The sequence below is a fragment of the Carassius auratus genome, chromosome 44 (assembly GCF_003368295.1).
Source record: "Carassius auratus strain Wakin chromosome 44, ASM336829v1, whole genome shotgun sequence".
Lineage (NCBI taxonomy): Eukaryota > Metazoa > Chordata > Actinopteri > Cypriniformes > Cyprinidae > Carassius > Carassius auratus.
In genome coordinates this window covers 2,364,863-2,382,779 of record NC_039286.1, presented here as the reverse complement: position 1 = coordinate 2,382,779, position 17,917 = coordinate 2,364,863, and the positions used below count along the sequence as shown (strand labels likewise).

Below are 17,917 nucleotides of genomic sequence, written 5' to 3'. Positions count from 1 at the left end.
AACAGTGAGAGAAAGGATTTAGAACCACCACACAAGTCTCTAGAATTAAAGAGGTCAAACCCAATGGCTATTAAGAAGTGATAAACTTCCTAAAATGTGTACCACCTACATAACTACAGTTGGCATTTCAGTTTTAAAGTGCAAACAAGTCATTTCATATACTTCATTGATTTATTCACATGCAACACTAATACAAACTATGTTAAGTGAGCAACGCCAGTGTTGTACTTCAACAAATAAAGACACATGGACAGCATCACATTTGGGCTTTTCTTTTATTTGTTTTTAACAAATTGGGGGAAAATGTGGTCCTTTACTTGCCAGGGAGGATGATGCCATCATACTGAAAGACAAACAAAGTAAGTGTAAGTAAATTCATGAATATTAAAAACAAGTACAATATCCACTCAACTACACTCTGTTTACAGAAACATTTTAACTGCCTTGGAAAACACTTTAAAACAAGATTCACCTATATTACAGTTGCCCCAGTTTAACAACAGTACAATTTATCAGTTTAGATGGTACTCTAAAGACAAAAAAATAGCATGTCTCAATATTAAAGCTACCAGTGCAAAAAGGGCAAATCATCCTGGCAAATTAATGTGGTCTAACAAAATCAGTTTTAAAATGTAAAAAGATGACTAGTACACAGTGTAAGGCAGCCAATAAGGTCACCAGCTGTGCTAGCTACGTTTTCATACATTTATTTGAACATAAGACTGCTTGGGAATGGAATCAACGTAAAGTATCAGCAATTTAAACACCTTCTGTTGGAACCAGCGCATTGACTCCTCTTTGCAGATACGGTGCTTGGCGCCGATGCGGCCCTGCTTCCTCTTCTTGTCAGCAATGCTGAAACCAGGTCTGCAAAGAACCTATAGTAAACAGATTTGGACTGGTTATTCATAATTGCCAAAAATAACCATGAAATTAAAAGACGTGATCGCTTTCATATTTACTGCACTACCACCCATTCACATTAGTAATATTGGTTTTAATATGGATAGTTCCAGAATGTATTATTGGCTGAGCTACTTTTGAAGCCACTGTAAAATACTCCATATATACATTCACCTGTGACCTTATTACATTAGTATTGCTATACAACTGCATCTGTGTGTTGCTCGAGAACTGTTCTGCTACACACCGGTGAAGAACTATATGGACCCTTTTTACAGATTGTGATAATTTAATGGTCATCGCAAATCCTGTAAAGTTTTTCATTTTAAAAAGGACTGCATGTACATTTATAACACTTTGATTTATATTACCTTTGTATCAAATCACAAAAAACTAGTTATCACTGCTGTAAGTGTGTTTCTAATTCATGGAATTAGCGTGCAGGTAAATTTGACATTGTTTTCTCCTCTGACTGCCATTATCCCCATCTCTCTCTTTTATATATATTTTATATCCAAGTTGTGGAGTTATTCTTTTGCTATCGGAGCAAATGGAATCACAATTTTTTTTCAATTTAGTCTACAATCCACCACCATTTAAGTTTACCCAACTATGACGACTTCCGCTGCTGAGAAACCTGGAAATGTGAAAGGATGTGACGGGAGGATTATTAATCAATTTACTACATTTGCATTACTGTTTTTAGTACTCTGCTCCATGTTAGTTGTTCTTAAATCAATGTACCCAATGGCTTCTTGAGGTTTTCATTAACTTTTGGTTTCAGACAGCCTAAAACAAAAAGTGAATCCTAAAAATTAAACCACTTACAGTAGAATTGGTATTTTGGTTTTAAAATGGATATTCATAAAGCACATGTAGTGGCAGAATAACATACATAAATCAAACTAAACCTACTTAATCCACAGGAAATGTATAAATAAGACTCAGCAGCTGTAATGTAAATGTATGCATAAATGTGACTCTTTTGGAACAATAAAATTCAACTCACCACATAAAAGTCCAAGCCGTAGATTCCAATGCTTGGGTCATACTTGATGCCCAAATCAATGTGTTCCTGGATACCAAAGCCGAAGTTTCCGGTGTCTGAGAAATTGTTTTTTCTCAACTCGTACTCGCGCACCTGCACAAAATAAAAATAACTTTAAAAGAACCCACTATGGACAATGAGTGAAATATAGCCCTGGCTAATTTTAGAATGCCAAATACCAAGCAGTCCATTGCCATAAATGCATTCCTTTTACCTTCAGTCCCTTCTCCAGGATTTCCTCAGCCTTGGCTCCACGAACAGTACAGTGGACTGCAATTTTCTCATTTCTACGGATACCAAAGGATCGCACAGTGTAGCGGGCTGGTGGAAGACATTTTCACTTAATGCATGACACAACTTCACTAACACCAACAAAGTTAAAATCCACGGTCATGAGATGTAGCAGAGTGCAATCATTTCCAACCACTAGCAAGAAAAAAAAAAGATCCACCTACCCTTGGAGAAGACAGGAGTCTGGCCGGTCAGCTGTTCCAGCACCTTAGCAGCACGGGTCAGTCTGTCCCCGCTCTCCCCCACACAGATGTTCAGGCACAGCTTGCGGATGCGCAGCTCCCTCATGGGGTTCTCCTTCTTCTCACCCTGGTCCTGTATAACGAAATACAGCCCAACAATTAGTTGTCAGGAAAAGGGTGTCTTTTCAAACCTCACCAGCTCTCTCAACTTCGTGCTAAAACTTTACCAAAATAAAACTACAGGTCTTAAAAATTAGGTGCTGGAAAAGAGAATATTACAAAGGCCCCGGAATGGAAATGAACATGCCCGCACACATCCACCATTTCAGACACCACTAGTATGGAAATATAAGCCAAACTATCAATATTGAATACTAACGTTACATACAACGGAGCTGCCGTTTATTCATCTGGTACATGTAGTATTGGAAGCACATTAGTAACTTTAAGCTAGTCAATGACGTGCCGTCTCGGCTCTACAGCACACTATGAAACTAACACCGATATCTACTGCATCATACCATTCTGGCAACAAATACTGTCCTAATTCTGTATTTCACAGCAACAGGGACTCATTAAGGTGTGCTTCACGTAATTATTGCATGCATACAAGGAGATGTTTGTTGATTTTAATGATAGTCCTTCGTGGTCAAAGTTTCTGCTCTACTCACCGCCATGTTTGATCACTTAGAAGAGGACGATATACTTCCGGCGCAGAGCATTTATGCAGCGGGTTGAGTCCTCAGAACTACACTGCCCAGCATGCTTTGCGCTGAGGGACGAAAAATTACATAAAGAAAAATTACGGTTCCGGTAACTTTTAAAGACTACAAAATTGGAGTCGAGGACAGAATATATAAGTCAGCAGGTTGGTTAAGGGGAAATAGTTTTCAGTAATTGGAGAGACAATATAAATAAAATAAATAAAAATTTTATTAACCGACTGGTAATTGTAAATTCTTATTTATTATGTTCATAATAAGGAAACATTAAACAGAATTATGTAATCCAGCAGAAACTGTTCAGCATATGTTATTACATAGTTTTTACTAGGGAAAGAGAAGAGTTTAACAGCAATCAATTTCACTCTATCAAATCCAATGAACTCTGCCCTGGGACAGTCAAAAAATGCAGAGTTAAATACTTAAACAAATGAACAAACATTAAATATATTTTAAAATAATATTGTATCACACAGTGATTACCTTTCCATATTGGGAAATTCATGTTTGAAATACACATTTGATTCCTACACACACAATAACAACCAAGCATACATATACATGCTTAAAAGAACTGTCATAAGCAACAATGCTGTCTGTGCCACTGATTGGGTGAATCACAGCATCAGTGACAAGAACAAGAGCAGAGGTAGAACTTGGTACCTTCAAAACAGGGAGTGCCAGTTCTCTTTGCTCCCTCAAAGCATTAGTCAGAAATACAAGAGCTCTCTTGGGAAATGCAAGTGGGGAGAAAAGGTTATGTTCTCGAACAAAGAAGTGGGGTAGTGAACCATTTAGAGCACATCGCTCAAAGTATCCAAAGAGCTTCATGAAGGAGACAGACAGCTGGCCTGGAGACCAAATGGTATCTTGCACTCTGTCTGAAAGGAACATGGAAGAAGTCTGCTTTCCCATGGTAGGAACACGAGGCTCAAGCTCTTTAGGATACTGCTGCTTCAGCCCCTCAGTCAGACATTTCAGAAGCCACATGCAAAGTTTCCTAAGAAAGGAGAGAAAAGGTTAGGTGCATCATGACATTATTCTATAACACAACCTACTATAAACATAAGTGTTTGTTCATACCGACATTATTGGAATGACTCTCACACACCGGCGGCGCCAGGGGGGGTCTTGGGGGGTCTCAAGACCCTGCCAAAGAATGCCTTGACCCCCATTTGACCCCCCAGCCTCTTCCTTTTTAAAAAATATATATATTCGGGATAAAGATCCAAAAATGTTTCTCTTCAAAGTTCAAACTACGCAGAACAATAATAAATAATTATTTCGATATTTATTCATAGACTGAACCGAGAACCGTTTCTGTCGGACGCGTCCGATTCGAGAACCGATGTGCTGATGATAACTGCGCATGCGTGATTCAGTGTGAAGCAGACTGACACAGAGCGCATCTGAACCGAACTGATTCTTTTGGTGATTGATTCTGAACTGATTATGTGCTAATGTTATAAGTGCGGGTAAACCAAAGGCTTGAATGAAGGGCAATCATCGCCAATGACGGCATTACATCGAGCGCAAAAGAACCTGTGAAATTTTTTTTTGTTCAACTGGTTTATTTGATCGAATTGTCCGAAAGAACCGGTTTACTTGAGCACGTGCTACTTTGCCCCTTAAGTGCCCTTTTGTCAAAGCAAAATTTCCTCAAATGTTTTTTGTAATAACATAAACATTTGTGAATGCCTGCCCACGCCAAATCATAATATTAGTACAATTTATTAATAATAATTTAGCCATAAACAATATGACCAACATGATGACCGTTCACCTGACTACAACCTCATCTAACCGGGAAGATTCCTCATGCTGCACGCGCATTTTTTAATTGCTAGAGGATATTTTCAACATCGTGGCAGCTGGTAAGTGGTGTTTCATTCTCAGCGAAGTGATTTTGATGTTTATTTACTTATTATTATTTTACAAGAACGATGTGATGTGAGAACATGCAGATGTTTATATTGTAGTGTAGAAGTAACAACTAGCGTGCTGTTTGAGGGAGAAAAGTTTCACAGGCATCGAGGGGTCTGGTCTTTTTTATGTTATTTGAATAAACTTTTATTATGTTACAGTACTTATTTATTTTTAACACGTAAAAATAATTATCACAATACTGGTAAGGCTTATTCAGATTTTCTCATTCTCTGAATTATCATTATAAAAATAAAAACAATTCAGAAATGAATTAAAATATAATTATGTTTTAAATGTGATGCAAATATTTTTTCTACAATAGCAACAGTGTTTACAACAGCAAGACCACTGTAGCGTGTAAACTCAATAATATCTCTCTGGAAATAAATGTAAAAATATCAATGTCAATAAAAATGCATAATATACCTGACATGAAAGTGCAGCGTGAAGGATATGAATAACAAATGTAGCCTGTCATTTGTTTACATTGCAAAGGTGTTTTTGTTGTTTAGTAGCAGTAATATGCAGTTATTAGCCATGTCCACAGTATTTTTTGTTGGTTTTCATGAGACCCCCCTTGAAAAGACCAGGACCCCCCATTGCCCCCCCAATCAAAATTGTCTGGAGCCACCACTGCTCTCACAACACGTCTTTTTATTTCCATGAAACTGCATCAGTTCTTTTTCAGTGTGAGAATGTAAGACACTATTAGATTATTGCTCTCAGTATTATCATTCAAATTTTTACCTTCACCATCTCATAATAGCTGCCACTGGTGAGAACTGAGACCTCCCTGAAGAAGGGCTGATCTTCATTCTTCACTATCTCAAGCTTATGCAGCCGTAGATCTAAACCTCTCTGTCTGATCAAGTGGTCCAGCTCAACTTTATGATAACAGAACAAGTGTAAGTATAATGCTTTTCTATAGATACAATACAATCAATAATAAAGAGCAGTTAAGTCTTCCTCATTACTTGATGTCCTTTGACTTTCCATAATAAAGCTGTGAAAACCCCAAGGTTGGATATACAGTGTTTGGTCCTCCGTTGTGACACTCAATCCAGCCTAAAATTTGAATGCGGTATAAAAGCAAACTAATTATGTATAGAAATGTGGTAGATGTGCTTGTTTCTCATGGATAAAATAACATGTAAAAATAATAGATAGTAACTTATTAGCAACTCAGTGTTAATTTTCAACCCATACTGATATCATTATTGTTTTACAGAGAATTGTGTAACGCTTGAGAGCTTTACAGCCTGCTTTATGGTGATCATACACTTATGGTCACTTAAGTGTAAGAAATAGGAAATCAAAGAAATTATAAAATGCTAAAAACAGGCATCAGGAATGTTTTGATGTATTTATATGTGTAGTTTGCAACAAGAACAGAAAAAGGACAAGCACTTAATAAAACTTACAGACAGTTATAGCTAGTTAACTTCATTATACAGTAAAACCAAAATGTATCAATCTAAATTTTCACAAGCGTACTATACGCATCAATCCAGACTTACCCACTTCCTGCTCTGAAGAATATGATCTTTTAACACAGAGATACATCACAAGTGGATATTGATTCTAAACTCATCTTCACCACATCAGACAATCTTTCACTTCACAATAATAGGTTCAGGTTGTGATTGTGTTTCAGTGATGTAAAACCAAAACTTAAGGAACAGCTCTCTGCCTGATGTTTACCTGCTTCATTCTTGTGTGACAGCAGGTGTCACAGATGTGCTGTATCAGCTGAAAGCACTGTCTTCTTGTGCAAAGCCCTTAGCCTTTTGTAATATGCTGAAAAAAGTATATATTGTTAACCCTTAGTGGGTTTTAAAAGCATCTTTCTATGGACGGCAAACAATTGAAATGAATCATTTTATTTATCATGTTCAAAAATAATGTATTCATGAAAGCACCCATTCATAATGCCTTGACTTTGAAATGAAAGAATAATGGCACAGACTGAATGATCATTGTTTATGTTTATAACAAGGTGTTCAGAAATACATGGTCAACTCCTTTCCTTCTGAAGCTTTTACGGTGGGTTTTTATCAACATAAGCCAGTCCTTTAACACCGTGCTCAGGATCTGAGACATTGCAGAGTATGATGTCAGCGAGGATTGCTGGGTGTCTGACGAGACGATTCATTTGGTTTTGGCAGCCTTCTGAGCAGACTTGGTCACCTTGCCAGCAGTGGAGACTTTCTTTTCAACGGCCTTGATGACACCAACAGCAACAGTCTGCCTCATGTCACGCACAGCAAAACGACCTGAAAGTTAATAGTGGGATGGCAGGGAGTTCAAATTAAAGCAGAACATTTAATTAATGTTGCGTACATAATGTAAATGGCAACATAAATGATGATTCTTACCCAGAGGTGGGTACTGAGAGAAGCTCTCCACACACATGGGCTTGCCAGGGACCATAAGAATAATGGCAGCATCTCCAGATTTGAGAGCCTTGGGGTTGTCCTCAAGCTTCTTGCCAGAACGACGATCAATCTTCTCCTTGAGCTCAGCAAACTTGCAGGCGATGTGAGCAGTGTGGCAGTCCAGCACTGGGGCATAGCCCTGAGAGATCTGACCAGGGTGGTTCAGGATGATGACCTAAAGAGAAAGAGGGGTACAAGATGAAGTACCAGATATTACGAAGATCGTGAAGATAACATTCTCTTATTTATATCTAACCTGAGCTGTGAAGTTTGCAGCCTCCATAGGGGGGTCGTTCTTGCTGTCTCCAGCCACGTTTCCACGGCGGATGTCCTTGACAGACACGTTCTTAACGTTGAAGCCAACGTTGTCTCCGGGGAGAGCCTCAGCAAGAGACTCATGGTGCATCTCCACAGACTTGACCTCAGTGGTCACGTTTGCAGGGGCAAAGGTCACAACCATACCAGCCTTCAGAGTTCCAGTCTCAACACGTCCAACAGGCACAGTTCCAATACCTGAGAGAAACACACAGAGGATGTTTGAGTGACAAATGCCATAACATCTATGGTTTCTCATTAGGTTGGAAGCTGTATTGTTATTGTTAAAAACTAAAAAAGTAAAACTAAAAGTAAACACTTTCATTAAGTGAAATGAACTGAGAAACTAAATTTATTTGTCATTACTCCCAAACTAACAAAAAAAAAAACTAAACAGTCTGCAAATTCATTTTACATTGAGATGCATGATATACTTTAACATTTTAAGCTTTTAAAAACTGTCTGCATTAAACATGAAAATGCTGTTTTATGATTTACAGGATAAGGATTAAACATAATATTTTTTTTTATATTGTTTAAAAATGACCGTGGAGTTTTAAGGTTTTATTCATTCACACAACTTTATAAGGTCTAGAAACCACATTTTCTCATATTTGCAGGTATCCATAGTTCTTAAAAAAGAAAAAAGGTGGCATTGCTTATGTAGCTTTTTCATGCTTGTTTTGTCATATTTTAAGTCATCTTGATGCCTCTTGAACTTTTTCTTAGGCCCTGCTTGAGAATCACTGCTCTAGATAGCAATAACATTAGACTGAACTGAGAAAATTAAAGCATTTTTTACTTATACCAGTTGCTGCATTAACTATGGCAGCCCTAAAATACTAAAACGGATGTAAGGCAGATGCTGACATTTGAGCTGGGCTCCAGCATGTTGTCCCCATGCCATCCAGAAATTGGGACGAAGGCCACAGTGGCAGGGTTGTAGCCGATCTTCTTGATGTAAGCACTGACTTCCTTGGTGATTTCCTCAAAACGAGCCTGGCTGTAAGGGGGCTCGGTGGAGTCCATCTTGTTGACTCCAACAATAAGCTGTTTGACTCCCAGGGTGTAGGCAAGCAGGGCGTGTTCACGGGTCTGTCCGTTCTTAGAGATACCAGCCTCAAACTCACCAACTCCAGCAGCCACAATCAGCACGGCACAGTCAGCCTGTGAAGAGTAATGAATAAAATCATGACATTTAAATGTAAACAATAATAATGCAACAACAAAATCATTACGTACAGTAACCTGTGATAGATTTGAGCACTCCTACCTGAGAAGTACCAGTGATCATGTTCTTGATGAAGTCTCTGTGCCCAGGGGCATCAATGATGGTGACGTAGTACTTGCTGGTCTCAAATTTCCAGAGGGAAATATCAATGGTGATACCACGCTCACGCTCAGCCTTCAGTTTGTCCAACACCCAGGCATACTTGAAGGAGCCCTTGCCCATCTTGATGCAGAGAAATAATCCAGAGCATATTTGAGATTTTTGGGAGACAAAAATGGACAAAATGAAAACATATAAAAGATAGTAAAATAGAAATAGCTTATATTAGAGTTTAACATGTTTTCAAACATAACATCTATAAGTGATGCATTAATGATACTGTTTTAATCCTCATAGTTCTCCACATTTCAGAAATGATTATTCTAATAAAAATTGAAGTCGTTTATGTTAAATTTGGGCATTTAGAACTGTAGATGTCGCGCGCACGGTGTTTAAAAAGATACGCCCAGAATATACTTGTCATCGATCGAGATAACGTCATCGCAAGTCACCCAAGCTGTCGTGACATACCTCAGCGGCTTCTTTCTCAAACTTCTCGATGGTTCTCTTATCGATGCCTCCACATTTGTAGATGAGATGTCCGGTGGTGGTGGACTTGCCAGAATCCACGTGACCGATAACCACGATGTTAATATGAATCTTTTCCTTGCCCATATTGTAAATTTACTGTGGAAAGACATTGCTGGATTTAGTTTCGCCTGCATTAACATTTTCTGGATGTTTAAGCATACATTATTAGTGATCAGTGAGTTTCCGCGATAAATTCACAATGCGACAGCATATGCAGTAAGACCGAATCAAGCAGTCTCGCGCTTGCGCCGTACAACACAAGGAGCGCACGTGCCATTCAGGATAACCTCTGCATGAATGCGCAGCATTGCTCGTGTTGCCATGTCCACCAGTTATAAGAATTTATATACATTATATAACCGAACTAGATTATATAGTCGCGTTTTGTGTGTGTGTGTGTGGGGGGGGGGGGGGTTGTGGTGGTTGCAAATGTATGGTTCAGACCAATAATTTGTGATTAACAATTAATAGCAGTGGTTTAAATTCTCACGTAGTTTAAGACTAATATCGTTTCCATAATCGGTTGTCGGTTATTAAAATTAATTAGCTAAAAACCGTTATTAATTAAAACACGTGGATTAATTCTTCCCCCCAGTCCTTACTTGCGAGATCTGGCAACAACCAGCCCTCCCGGTTCACTTAGTGTCCTCCATGTTGAAGGACTGGAATGACAGTAACAATGTTCTCTGCCAAATTACTTCTCTACATCGTAACTGAAAACAGCGTAACTTAATTGCAAAAAAAAAAAAAAAAAAAAATCTGTTCTGATCAACCTAGCATGAAGATATGCATATGAAAAGTTTGACCACCTTGTGACTTGAAGCATTTGTGCCCTCAACACAGCCAAGCAACTCTAGGGTTTGTGAAAATCAAATCTTACCTTACAAGCACTAAGTCCCAAGCCCCAGAGACTGGAGAAAAAGGAACGGGGTTCACTCCCCCTCTATATTTATACAGGGGTGGGATATGAAAAACTAGACCACATAGATACAGCTCAGCTGAGAGGTACTATTGGTAGCTTTAGAGCAGTTAAAATTTGTGATTGGAGGACAAGACATCAGTAATGTGGGCACACTGTAGAAGAAACCCAGCTGCAGCATGTGTTAAAACAGCTGCAAGGACCATGACAACTCAGTTGCATATCCCAATTAACCACACAGTTCTCCCATTGATGACAAGACAAAGCAAAAGTTCAATTTTTAATACTTTTTATTAGTTTCTTATTCAGCAGCTTCTTTCCAAATTTTACTGTGGAAACAGGTGCAGTTCTAAACCATTAACACAAATTTAATAACTGAAAGAGGCACTATCAGTCAATAAGTGGAGCCACACTTAAATCCAAGTTGGTTTCCTTTCCTGCGAAAATTTTTTCGATGGGTTTTAATCAGCATTAGCCAGTCCTTAAGTAGAGTGCCCAGGTTTAGAGAAATTCCACGAGGTTGGGAAGAACGTACCACAACCTTTGGAACAGTGTGATGAAGGGAATTTCACTTGGTCTTGGCAGCCTTCTGTGCGGACTTCGTGACCTTGCCAGAACCACCAACTTTCTTCTCAACGCTCTTGATGACACCAACAGCTACGGTCTGCCTCATGTCACGAACAGCAAAGCGACCTGTGGATGGAGAATGATTAGTACCAAAATTTATATTTCAGTTAACTGAACATAAGCGGTAATATGACCAACTTACCAAGAGGGGGGTAGGTAGAGAAGCTCTCCACACACATGGGCTTGCCAGGGATCATTTCAACAATGGCAGCATCTCCAGATTTGAGAGCCTTGGGGTTGTCCTCAAGCTTCTTGCCAGAACGACGATCAATCTTCTCCTTGAGCTCAGCAAACTTGCAGGCGATGTGAGCAGTGTGGCAGTCCAGCACTGGGGCATAGCCCTGAGAGATCTGACCAGGGTGGTTCAGGATGATGACCTAGAGAGACAACATTTATATAGGTATTAACACAGTTAACAATGGCATTTAAGGGATTTAGTTGCCAAGGCAATGGGGGAGGGGGTCTAACCTGAGCATTGAAGCTGCCGGCCTCCATAGGGGGGTCGTTCTTGCTGTCTCCAGCCACGTTACCGCGGCGGATGTCCTTGACAGACACGTTCTTAACGTTGAAGCCAACGTTGTCACCAGGAGTGGCCTCAGCAAGAGATTCATGGTGCATCTCAACAGACTTCACCTCAGTGGTCAAGTTGGCAGGGGCAAAGGTCACAACCATACCAGGCTTGAGGACGCCAGTCTCCACACGGCCCACGGGCACAGTTCCAATACCTGAGATAAGAAGTGTTAAAAACCAATCCAAGTGTTTTGACTGCTGAACTTTACAAGTTATACCAACCTCCAATTTTGTAGACATCCTGAAGTGGCAGACGGAGGGGCTTGTCAGTGGGACGGCTAGGGGGCAAAATGGCATCCAGGGCATCAAGAAGAGTGACACCACTTGCATTACCCTCCTTGCGCTCAATCTTCCATCCCTTGAACCAGCCCATCTAGAAAGACAAATTGTAAATTCAGGTGTGAAGAAATGCACTGAAAGGGTGGTTCCCCTTATGGAACTTATTTTTCATTGTTGCTGCAAAGTTGCATAAACCTACATTTGAGCTGGCCTCCAGCATGTTGTCCCCATGCCATCCAGAAATTGGGACGAAGGCAACACTGGCAGGGTTGTAGCCGATCTTCTTGATGTAAGCACTGACTTCCTTGGTGATTTCCTCAAAACGAGCCTGGCTGTAAGGGGGCTCGGTGGAGTCCATCTTGTTGACTCCAACAATAAGCTGTTTGACTCCCAGGGTGAAAGCCAGGAGGGCATGCTCGCGGGTCTGTCCGTTCTTCGAGATACCAGCCTCAAACTCACCAACACCACCGGCAACAATCAGCACGGCACAGTCAGCCTGGGGAGGAATAGAAGCCATTGTTAAACCTCAACCTACTACAACATACTAACAAGGACATGGTTCTTTGCGAACGGATCATAGGCATACCTGAGAAGTACCAGTGATCATGTTCTTGATGAAGTCTCTGTGCCCAGGGGCATCAATGATGGTGACGTAGTACTTGCTGGTCTCAAATTTCCAGAGAGCAATGTCGATGGTGATACCACGTTCACGCTCAGCCTTCAGTTTGTCCAACACCCAGGCATACTTGAAGGAGCCCTTGCCCATCTGTTTTGAAAAAAAAAAAGAATTAAGTCAAACATTAATAAAAGGCTGCATTTAATCAATTTGTTAAATATAAACCCAAGCTTTAATAACACAAGTTGTTTGGGAGGTTTTGTTTATTTGGAAACAAAACCGCCTGAATCACTTAATTGGTCCAGCGCACATGCTGCACGGCCTACTAGCCGCCATTACAGAATCTGCAGCGTCAGGGAGACTCGTTTAGCTCCGCCCACTCCCACACCCAGCCGGCTTGAGCCCAGGAACGCGTGCTACCGCCGCCATTTTGGCTCTTTTTAAGCCAAGCTGTACCGCAATCAATTCACAGAAATTCACGATTCAACCAGCACATGAGTTAAACCCTTACCTCGGCAGCTTCCTTCTCGAACTTCTCGATGGTTCTCTTGTCGATTCCACCGCATTTGTAGATCAAATGGCCGGTGGTGGTGGACTTTCCGGAGTCGACGTGGCCAATAACCACGATGTTGATGTGGGTCTTTTCCTTTCCCATGATTGATCGGTTTCTGTATAAAAAAAAATATAGAAAATTAAAGTTTAGAGATGCATCCGTACGGAACTTCCATTAAAAGAATGAAGCGGGGATTTCGTGTAAAGTTACAGATGGCCCCGAGGTTGACCCGGCCTAGTCCACGAGAAGACAACTGCGACACGTGTTTCTTTACAGTAGCGCTGGATTAAGTTACAGGCAAAAATCTGAATGTCTCAAATGAATACACATGGACGCAGACATCGACATCTGGCTCTCGAATCAGTGATAACAGTTGCTGGATGCGAGAATGTGCGGAAGGCTTTCGATAGGCCCGAGACTGCCAAGTCTTTCAGTGCCTTTGTTCTCTTCCCGGTTCCCATTCTCTGATAGATGAACGCACATGGAAACGATGTTAAAATAAGCTACCCCAATATACTATTAATTAAAAATAAACCACAATTACAAAATATTGATATCTACTGAAGAAGCCATAGTAAAGAGCAAGCGGAGTAACGACAAAAAAAGACAAGAAACAGTCAAAAGCGTGGAAAATTTACCAAAAGTGCATAAAATACAACAACGGAGTAAAAGGAAAAAGAAAACAAGGCCTAACCAACAGCGAAAACTCACCAAGATCGAAAGATCACTCCTCAGAAGCTGCTGCTCCCCTTTGCCAGGTAACAGAAAGAGGAAGAAAAACGGTTTGGTTGGAGAATTTATACAAGGGGAGGAGGAGAGACTGGGCTGCACCCCCCGCTTCCTCTCTCTCCCTGACCGACCCGCAAATCACACACAATTGACTCAAATTCTCCCCGCCTCGACAAACTGCGTCACTACTTTACTGAGCATCTTACTAAATTAAATAGTAGTTTTTACAAATATTTGAGATATGTTACAATGAACAAAATGGGGATATATATGACAGATTATATACTTCGTATTACCAGTTACCAAATCTACAAACGAGTACAAATAATAATTGTTAACGTTAATGTCAATGTATAGATCTAGTCTTTCCATTTTAAATTTACATTGTCATAAGATGCTTACCACAGTTTACATTTTTGGTCTCATATGATGAATGACGGCATAACTATAAAACTGAACCTGCATTATGCATCACTGATTGGATTTGTCTTAAAATTGAATCACTTCATCACATTTACTTCTTAAACTAGTTCACATTTATTTTTCTAGTTTTGGTCAAAAGAGCTGTGATGTTTTATTTTATGAAACATGGGTTTAGTGTGTAAAACATGCATAGTTATATATATATATATATATATATATATATATATATATATATATATATATATATATATATATATATATATATAATCTTTGTGCTTGTTCCTACAATTATGACCTAAGTTTCAGAAGCATGTGAAGAAATGTGAAATGTATTTAATTTTACGAAATAATGAAATGAAACCAACCAGTTTCCCACCCCAGAGACAGTGTGATCAGCACAGCCTGAATGCAAATTACAGTCAAGCACAAAGTTGATAAGGCCACTCAGGCCCTTTGTCTCAGATGCATCTCCACCCAGTGGTTTATCTATTCAGATTCAAACTCAATCAGATAGGACTGTTTGCAGAATTGTGAGATTTAAGCCCATGTGAGGCAGCAAAACTTTTGTAATTTTCCTTAGTTTGTAAAGATTTCATACATTCAGAGTTCTTTGTTTTTAGAGTGTAGGGATTCTTCAATTTCTTTTAATACCTTACATTCCTCATAGCCTTATTTCAAAGAGCTGGCATCACCGCTGAACTTCAACTCTCTCTTCCTCTAGAGTCTAGAGTAACAGATGCTTGGTCTACAGCTGCTACTTTCAGTCAAGAGCAACAGCACAGATACACACACAGTCGGGGGACATATACCGTCACAATCAGAGTGAAATGGGGTCTAAAAGTCAGGGACCTCATTAAAAATTTTGGGGAAAAATGGTTATAAATAAAGTTTTATGGTTTAAAAAAATCCTACCAACCCTTTAAAATTCTGCAACTATTTAAGACTCTACTAAAAACATGTGGCATTGATCCTTAAGCTCTTTGTATGGATAGTCTGATGTTCTTTCTTTTACTCCTGTAAAAAATGCTCTTTGACTCATTCTCAAATCATGCTAGAGAACATGATTATCCAGTTTTACACAAACTTGTGGATTTCATGCAGCTCAAAAGTGCTCCTGTCATAAAAGCAAAATGGGGACACAACAGTTCTAATTTATATATAAGTGACCCTAGTCCACAAAACCAGTCTTAAGTCGCCTGGATATATTTTTAGCAATAACCAAAAAAACATTCTGTGGGTCAAAATCCTAATAAACCATACATCAATGGAAGGCTTATTTTATTCAGCTTTGAGATAATGTACAAAAGTCTCAATGTTCATGTGGTAAAAGTTAATGTGGGAAAAGTTTAGTGGGTTCAGGAATTTAATGGAATTTAATATCATTTGTCTCCACAAAAAAAAAAAAAATCAATAACACATTGTGCACTGCATACATTTAATTAATTAATTAAACAGTCCTGATGTGTTCATAACATGGAATTTTATATTAATGTTAAATATATATCAAAATTTTTTGTTTTATTTCAATTTTGCAATTTTGTTTCAGTACTGCTTAGTATACCAGGCTTTGCAATAGCTGTGAGTATATCATTTTGAAATAAGAAATATAATGAAATATAAAACAAAAAAGCTAAAGCCCAAAGCTACAGAATAAGCAAATAATCAAACAAATGAAAAGTGTCTTCGATTATTATCATGATCTTCTTTAACAGTAATCCTAGAAAATGAAGTAAACAGAATTATGCAGTAAGCAACCAGTCATATGACTGATAAAAAGAAATGCCACAGCATTTGAGAAAAAAAAAAACACTGGCACATGATTGCAATAGGAATTGTGCTGATTCCCACATTTCTTTCTTATTTTCTTCACACAAACACTAAGTATGTATATTACTATTCACAGCACAGCTATCTAAAGCCCCACCCCAACATACAAACTCAACATGTCATGCCCTGTTTTAAACCTGTTTTAAACCTGTTAAATATACTTTGATTACTCTTGGTCTGGTCTAGTCTGGCCTTTTTGGTTCATGTAGCAGCAAAATGCTAATAAGCTTAATATCTATTTGTCCAGATAAACTGCCATTTGGTTTCTAACCGAGACACTCAACAAGTGTGGGGGAGGGCATGGGGAATGTGTGCCATGAATCAGCGTCAGTGCCTGGCATGAGATCAGTGTTGAGTCATGCAAGGGAAGGAAAGGCCTGAACTTTTCCCTCAAGCCTCAAAAAACACAGAGCATGCCTCAATGCAAGACATCTTTTGTATTTTTGTTTGCTCTTGAAATTTGGTATTGCAGCAAAAGTGGTATTTTGACTGATCTTAAGTCATTCTGGACCAAAATATCTGCTAAATGAACATGCAAAAAGTATTTTTATGATAGCAATGCTGTGCACCTTTGTAAGTGTCTAAATTGTTTAAAGAATCCTCAGAATTTTTAGCTGTAAATCATATCTGAAATATTGTACTCTAGTAAAAAATTCTAGTGAAATGACATTGCATTTAATAAAGGATTTTGAACCTAAAATAACCTTAATTATTAGACCAACTTAAGGGGTTCTTATAACAAAGAAAAACAATCAAATTTAAATGTAGAACCCCCCCCCCCCCCCCCACACACACACACACAAGGCAACAAACTCTTGCAAATCCCCTCCATGTGTTATGCAGTTTTGAGCTGTAATGCAAATGGAGGGGGGAGAGGGAAACAAACATCTGCATGTGTGAGAAACCCATGGGTCTGTCCTCAGACCTTTGGTGGGAATGCAAATGTCCAGGAATGAGAGAAGTGATTTGTATTCAGTTCACAACTGCTGAGAAAGATGTTGCTTATAGTCATTTATATATATATATATATATATATATATATATATATATATATATATATATATACATACATACATACATACATACACACACACACATATATAGATTTTTTTTTTTTTTCACATATAAGCTCGACTAGGTCTTTCAAACAGGAAAGCAAAATATGACTCATCTACAGTATTATTAAACAATATATGACAGGGCAGGATCAAGTTCATGGAGCAAATACTTTGCACCTTTGAACAGCCTGTAAAACTGTAACACAAAAAAAAATGTAATTTTATGACTCTACCAGTTTTATTCGTCTCCTCCTGGTATACCGGACTGTAGTTGTGTTCATTTACACACACAACAATGACACGAAGGAAAGTGTGCATTTACAATGTCATGATAGGAATGATTCAAGTATATTATTCGCTGTCTTGATGATAAAATCGATATATCACGTCAAACTTAGCACTATATTAATTACACAAAAGGTTAAAACGCACAGCAAGGTTAAATGACAATATTCACGCTTACATCTATTTCACACATGTAAATATACGTGTGAGATCTTGCAGCATTGGGGGTGGAGATAGGTTGGTTAAAGGAATAAGGGGGTGGAGACTAAGGGTGGTAGGCGTTGAACCCATAGGTTGAACCTGGAACCAACCACGCCCCCTTGATTTTGCGTTCTGAGGAGGACCCGC

The 17,917-nt window shown here is 39.0% G+C and overlaps 3 protein-coding genes across 3 annotated transcripts; all 3 read right to left on the bottom strand.

Annotated features, from left to right (window-relative positions):
- Positions 1 to 256: 256 nt before the first annotated feature.
- LOC113062129 (60S ribosomal protein L11-like) lies at positions 257 to 3,190 on the bottom strand. The gene is made up of 6 exons (XM_026231740.1): positions 3,096 to 3,190; positions 2,407 to 2,557; positions 2,166 to 2,272; positions 1,913 to 2,044; positions 768 to 878; positions 257 to 343 (listed from the first exon to the last, which is right to left on the bottom strand). Exons 1-6 carry the CDS (start codon positions 3,099 to 3,101, stop codon positions 314 to 316), a joined length of 537 nt encoding a protein of 178 aa, XP_026087525.1. The 5' UTR covers positions 3,102 to 3,190; the 3' UTR covers positions 257 to 313.
- Positions 3,191 to 7,033: 3,843 nt separating this feature from the next.
- On the bottom strand, positions 7,034 to 9,779 carry LOC113062124 (elongation factor 1-alpha-like). The gene is made up of 6 exons (XM_026231736.1): positions 9,624 to 9,779; positions 9,096 to 9,275; positions 8,689 to 8,989; positions 7,764 to 8,140; positions 7,448 to 7,682; positions 7,034 to 7,345 (listed from the first exon to the last, which is right to left on the bottom strand). Exons 1-6 carry the CDS (start codon positions 9,765 to 9,767, stop codon positions 7,221 to 7,223), a joined length of 1,362 nt encoding a protein of 453 aa, XP_026087521.1. The 5' UTR covers positions 9,768 to 9,779; the 3' UTR covers positions 7,034 to 7,220.
- A 1,095-nt stretch (positions 9,780 to 10,874) lies between these two features.
- LOC113062123 (elongation factor 1-alpha) lies at positions 10,875 to 14,114 on the bottom strand. The gene is made up of 8 exons (XM_026231735.1): positions 13,959 to 14,114; positions 13,206 to 13,362; positions 12,665 to 12,844; positions 12,278 to 12,574; positions 12,022 to 12,172; positions 11,698 to 11,954; positions 11,372 to 11,606; positions 10,875 to 11,295 (listed from the first exon to the last, which is right to left on the bottom strand). Exons 2-8 carry the CDS (start codon positions 13,347 to 13,349, stop codon positions 11,171 to 11,173), a joined length of 1,389 nt encoding a protein of 462 aa, XP_026087520.1. The 5' UTR covers positions 13,350 to 13,362; positions 13,959 to 14,114; the 3' UTR covers positions 10,875 to 11,170.
- Between the last annotated feature and the right edge of the window lie 3,803 nt (positions 14,115 to 17,917).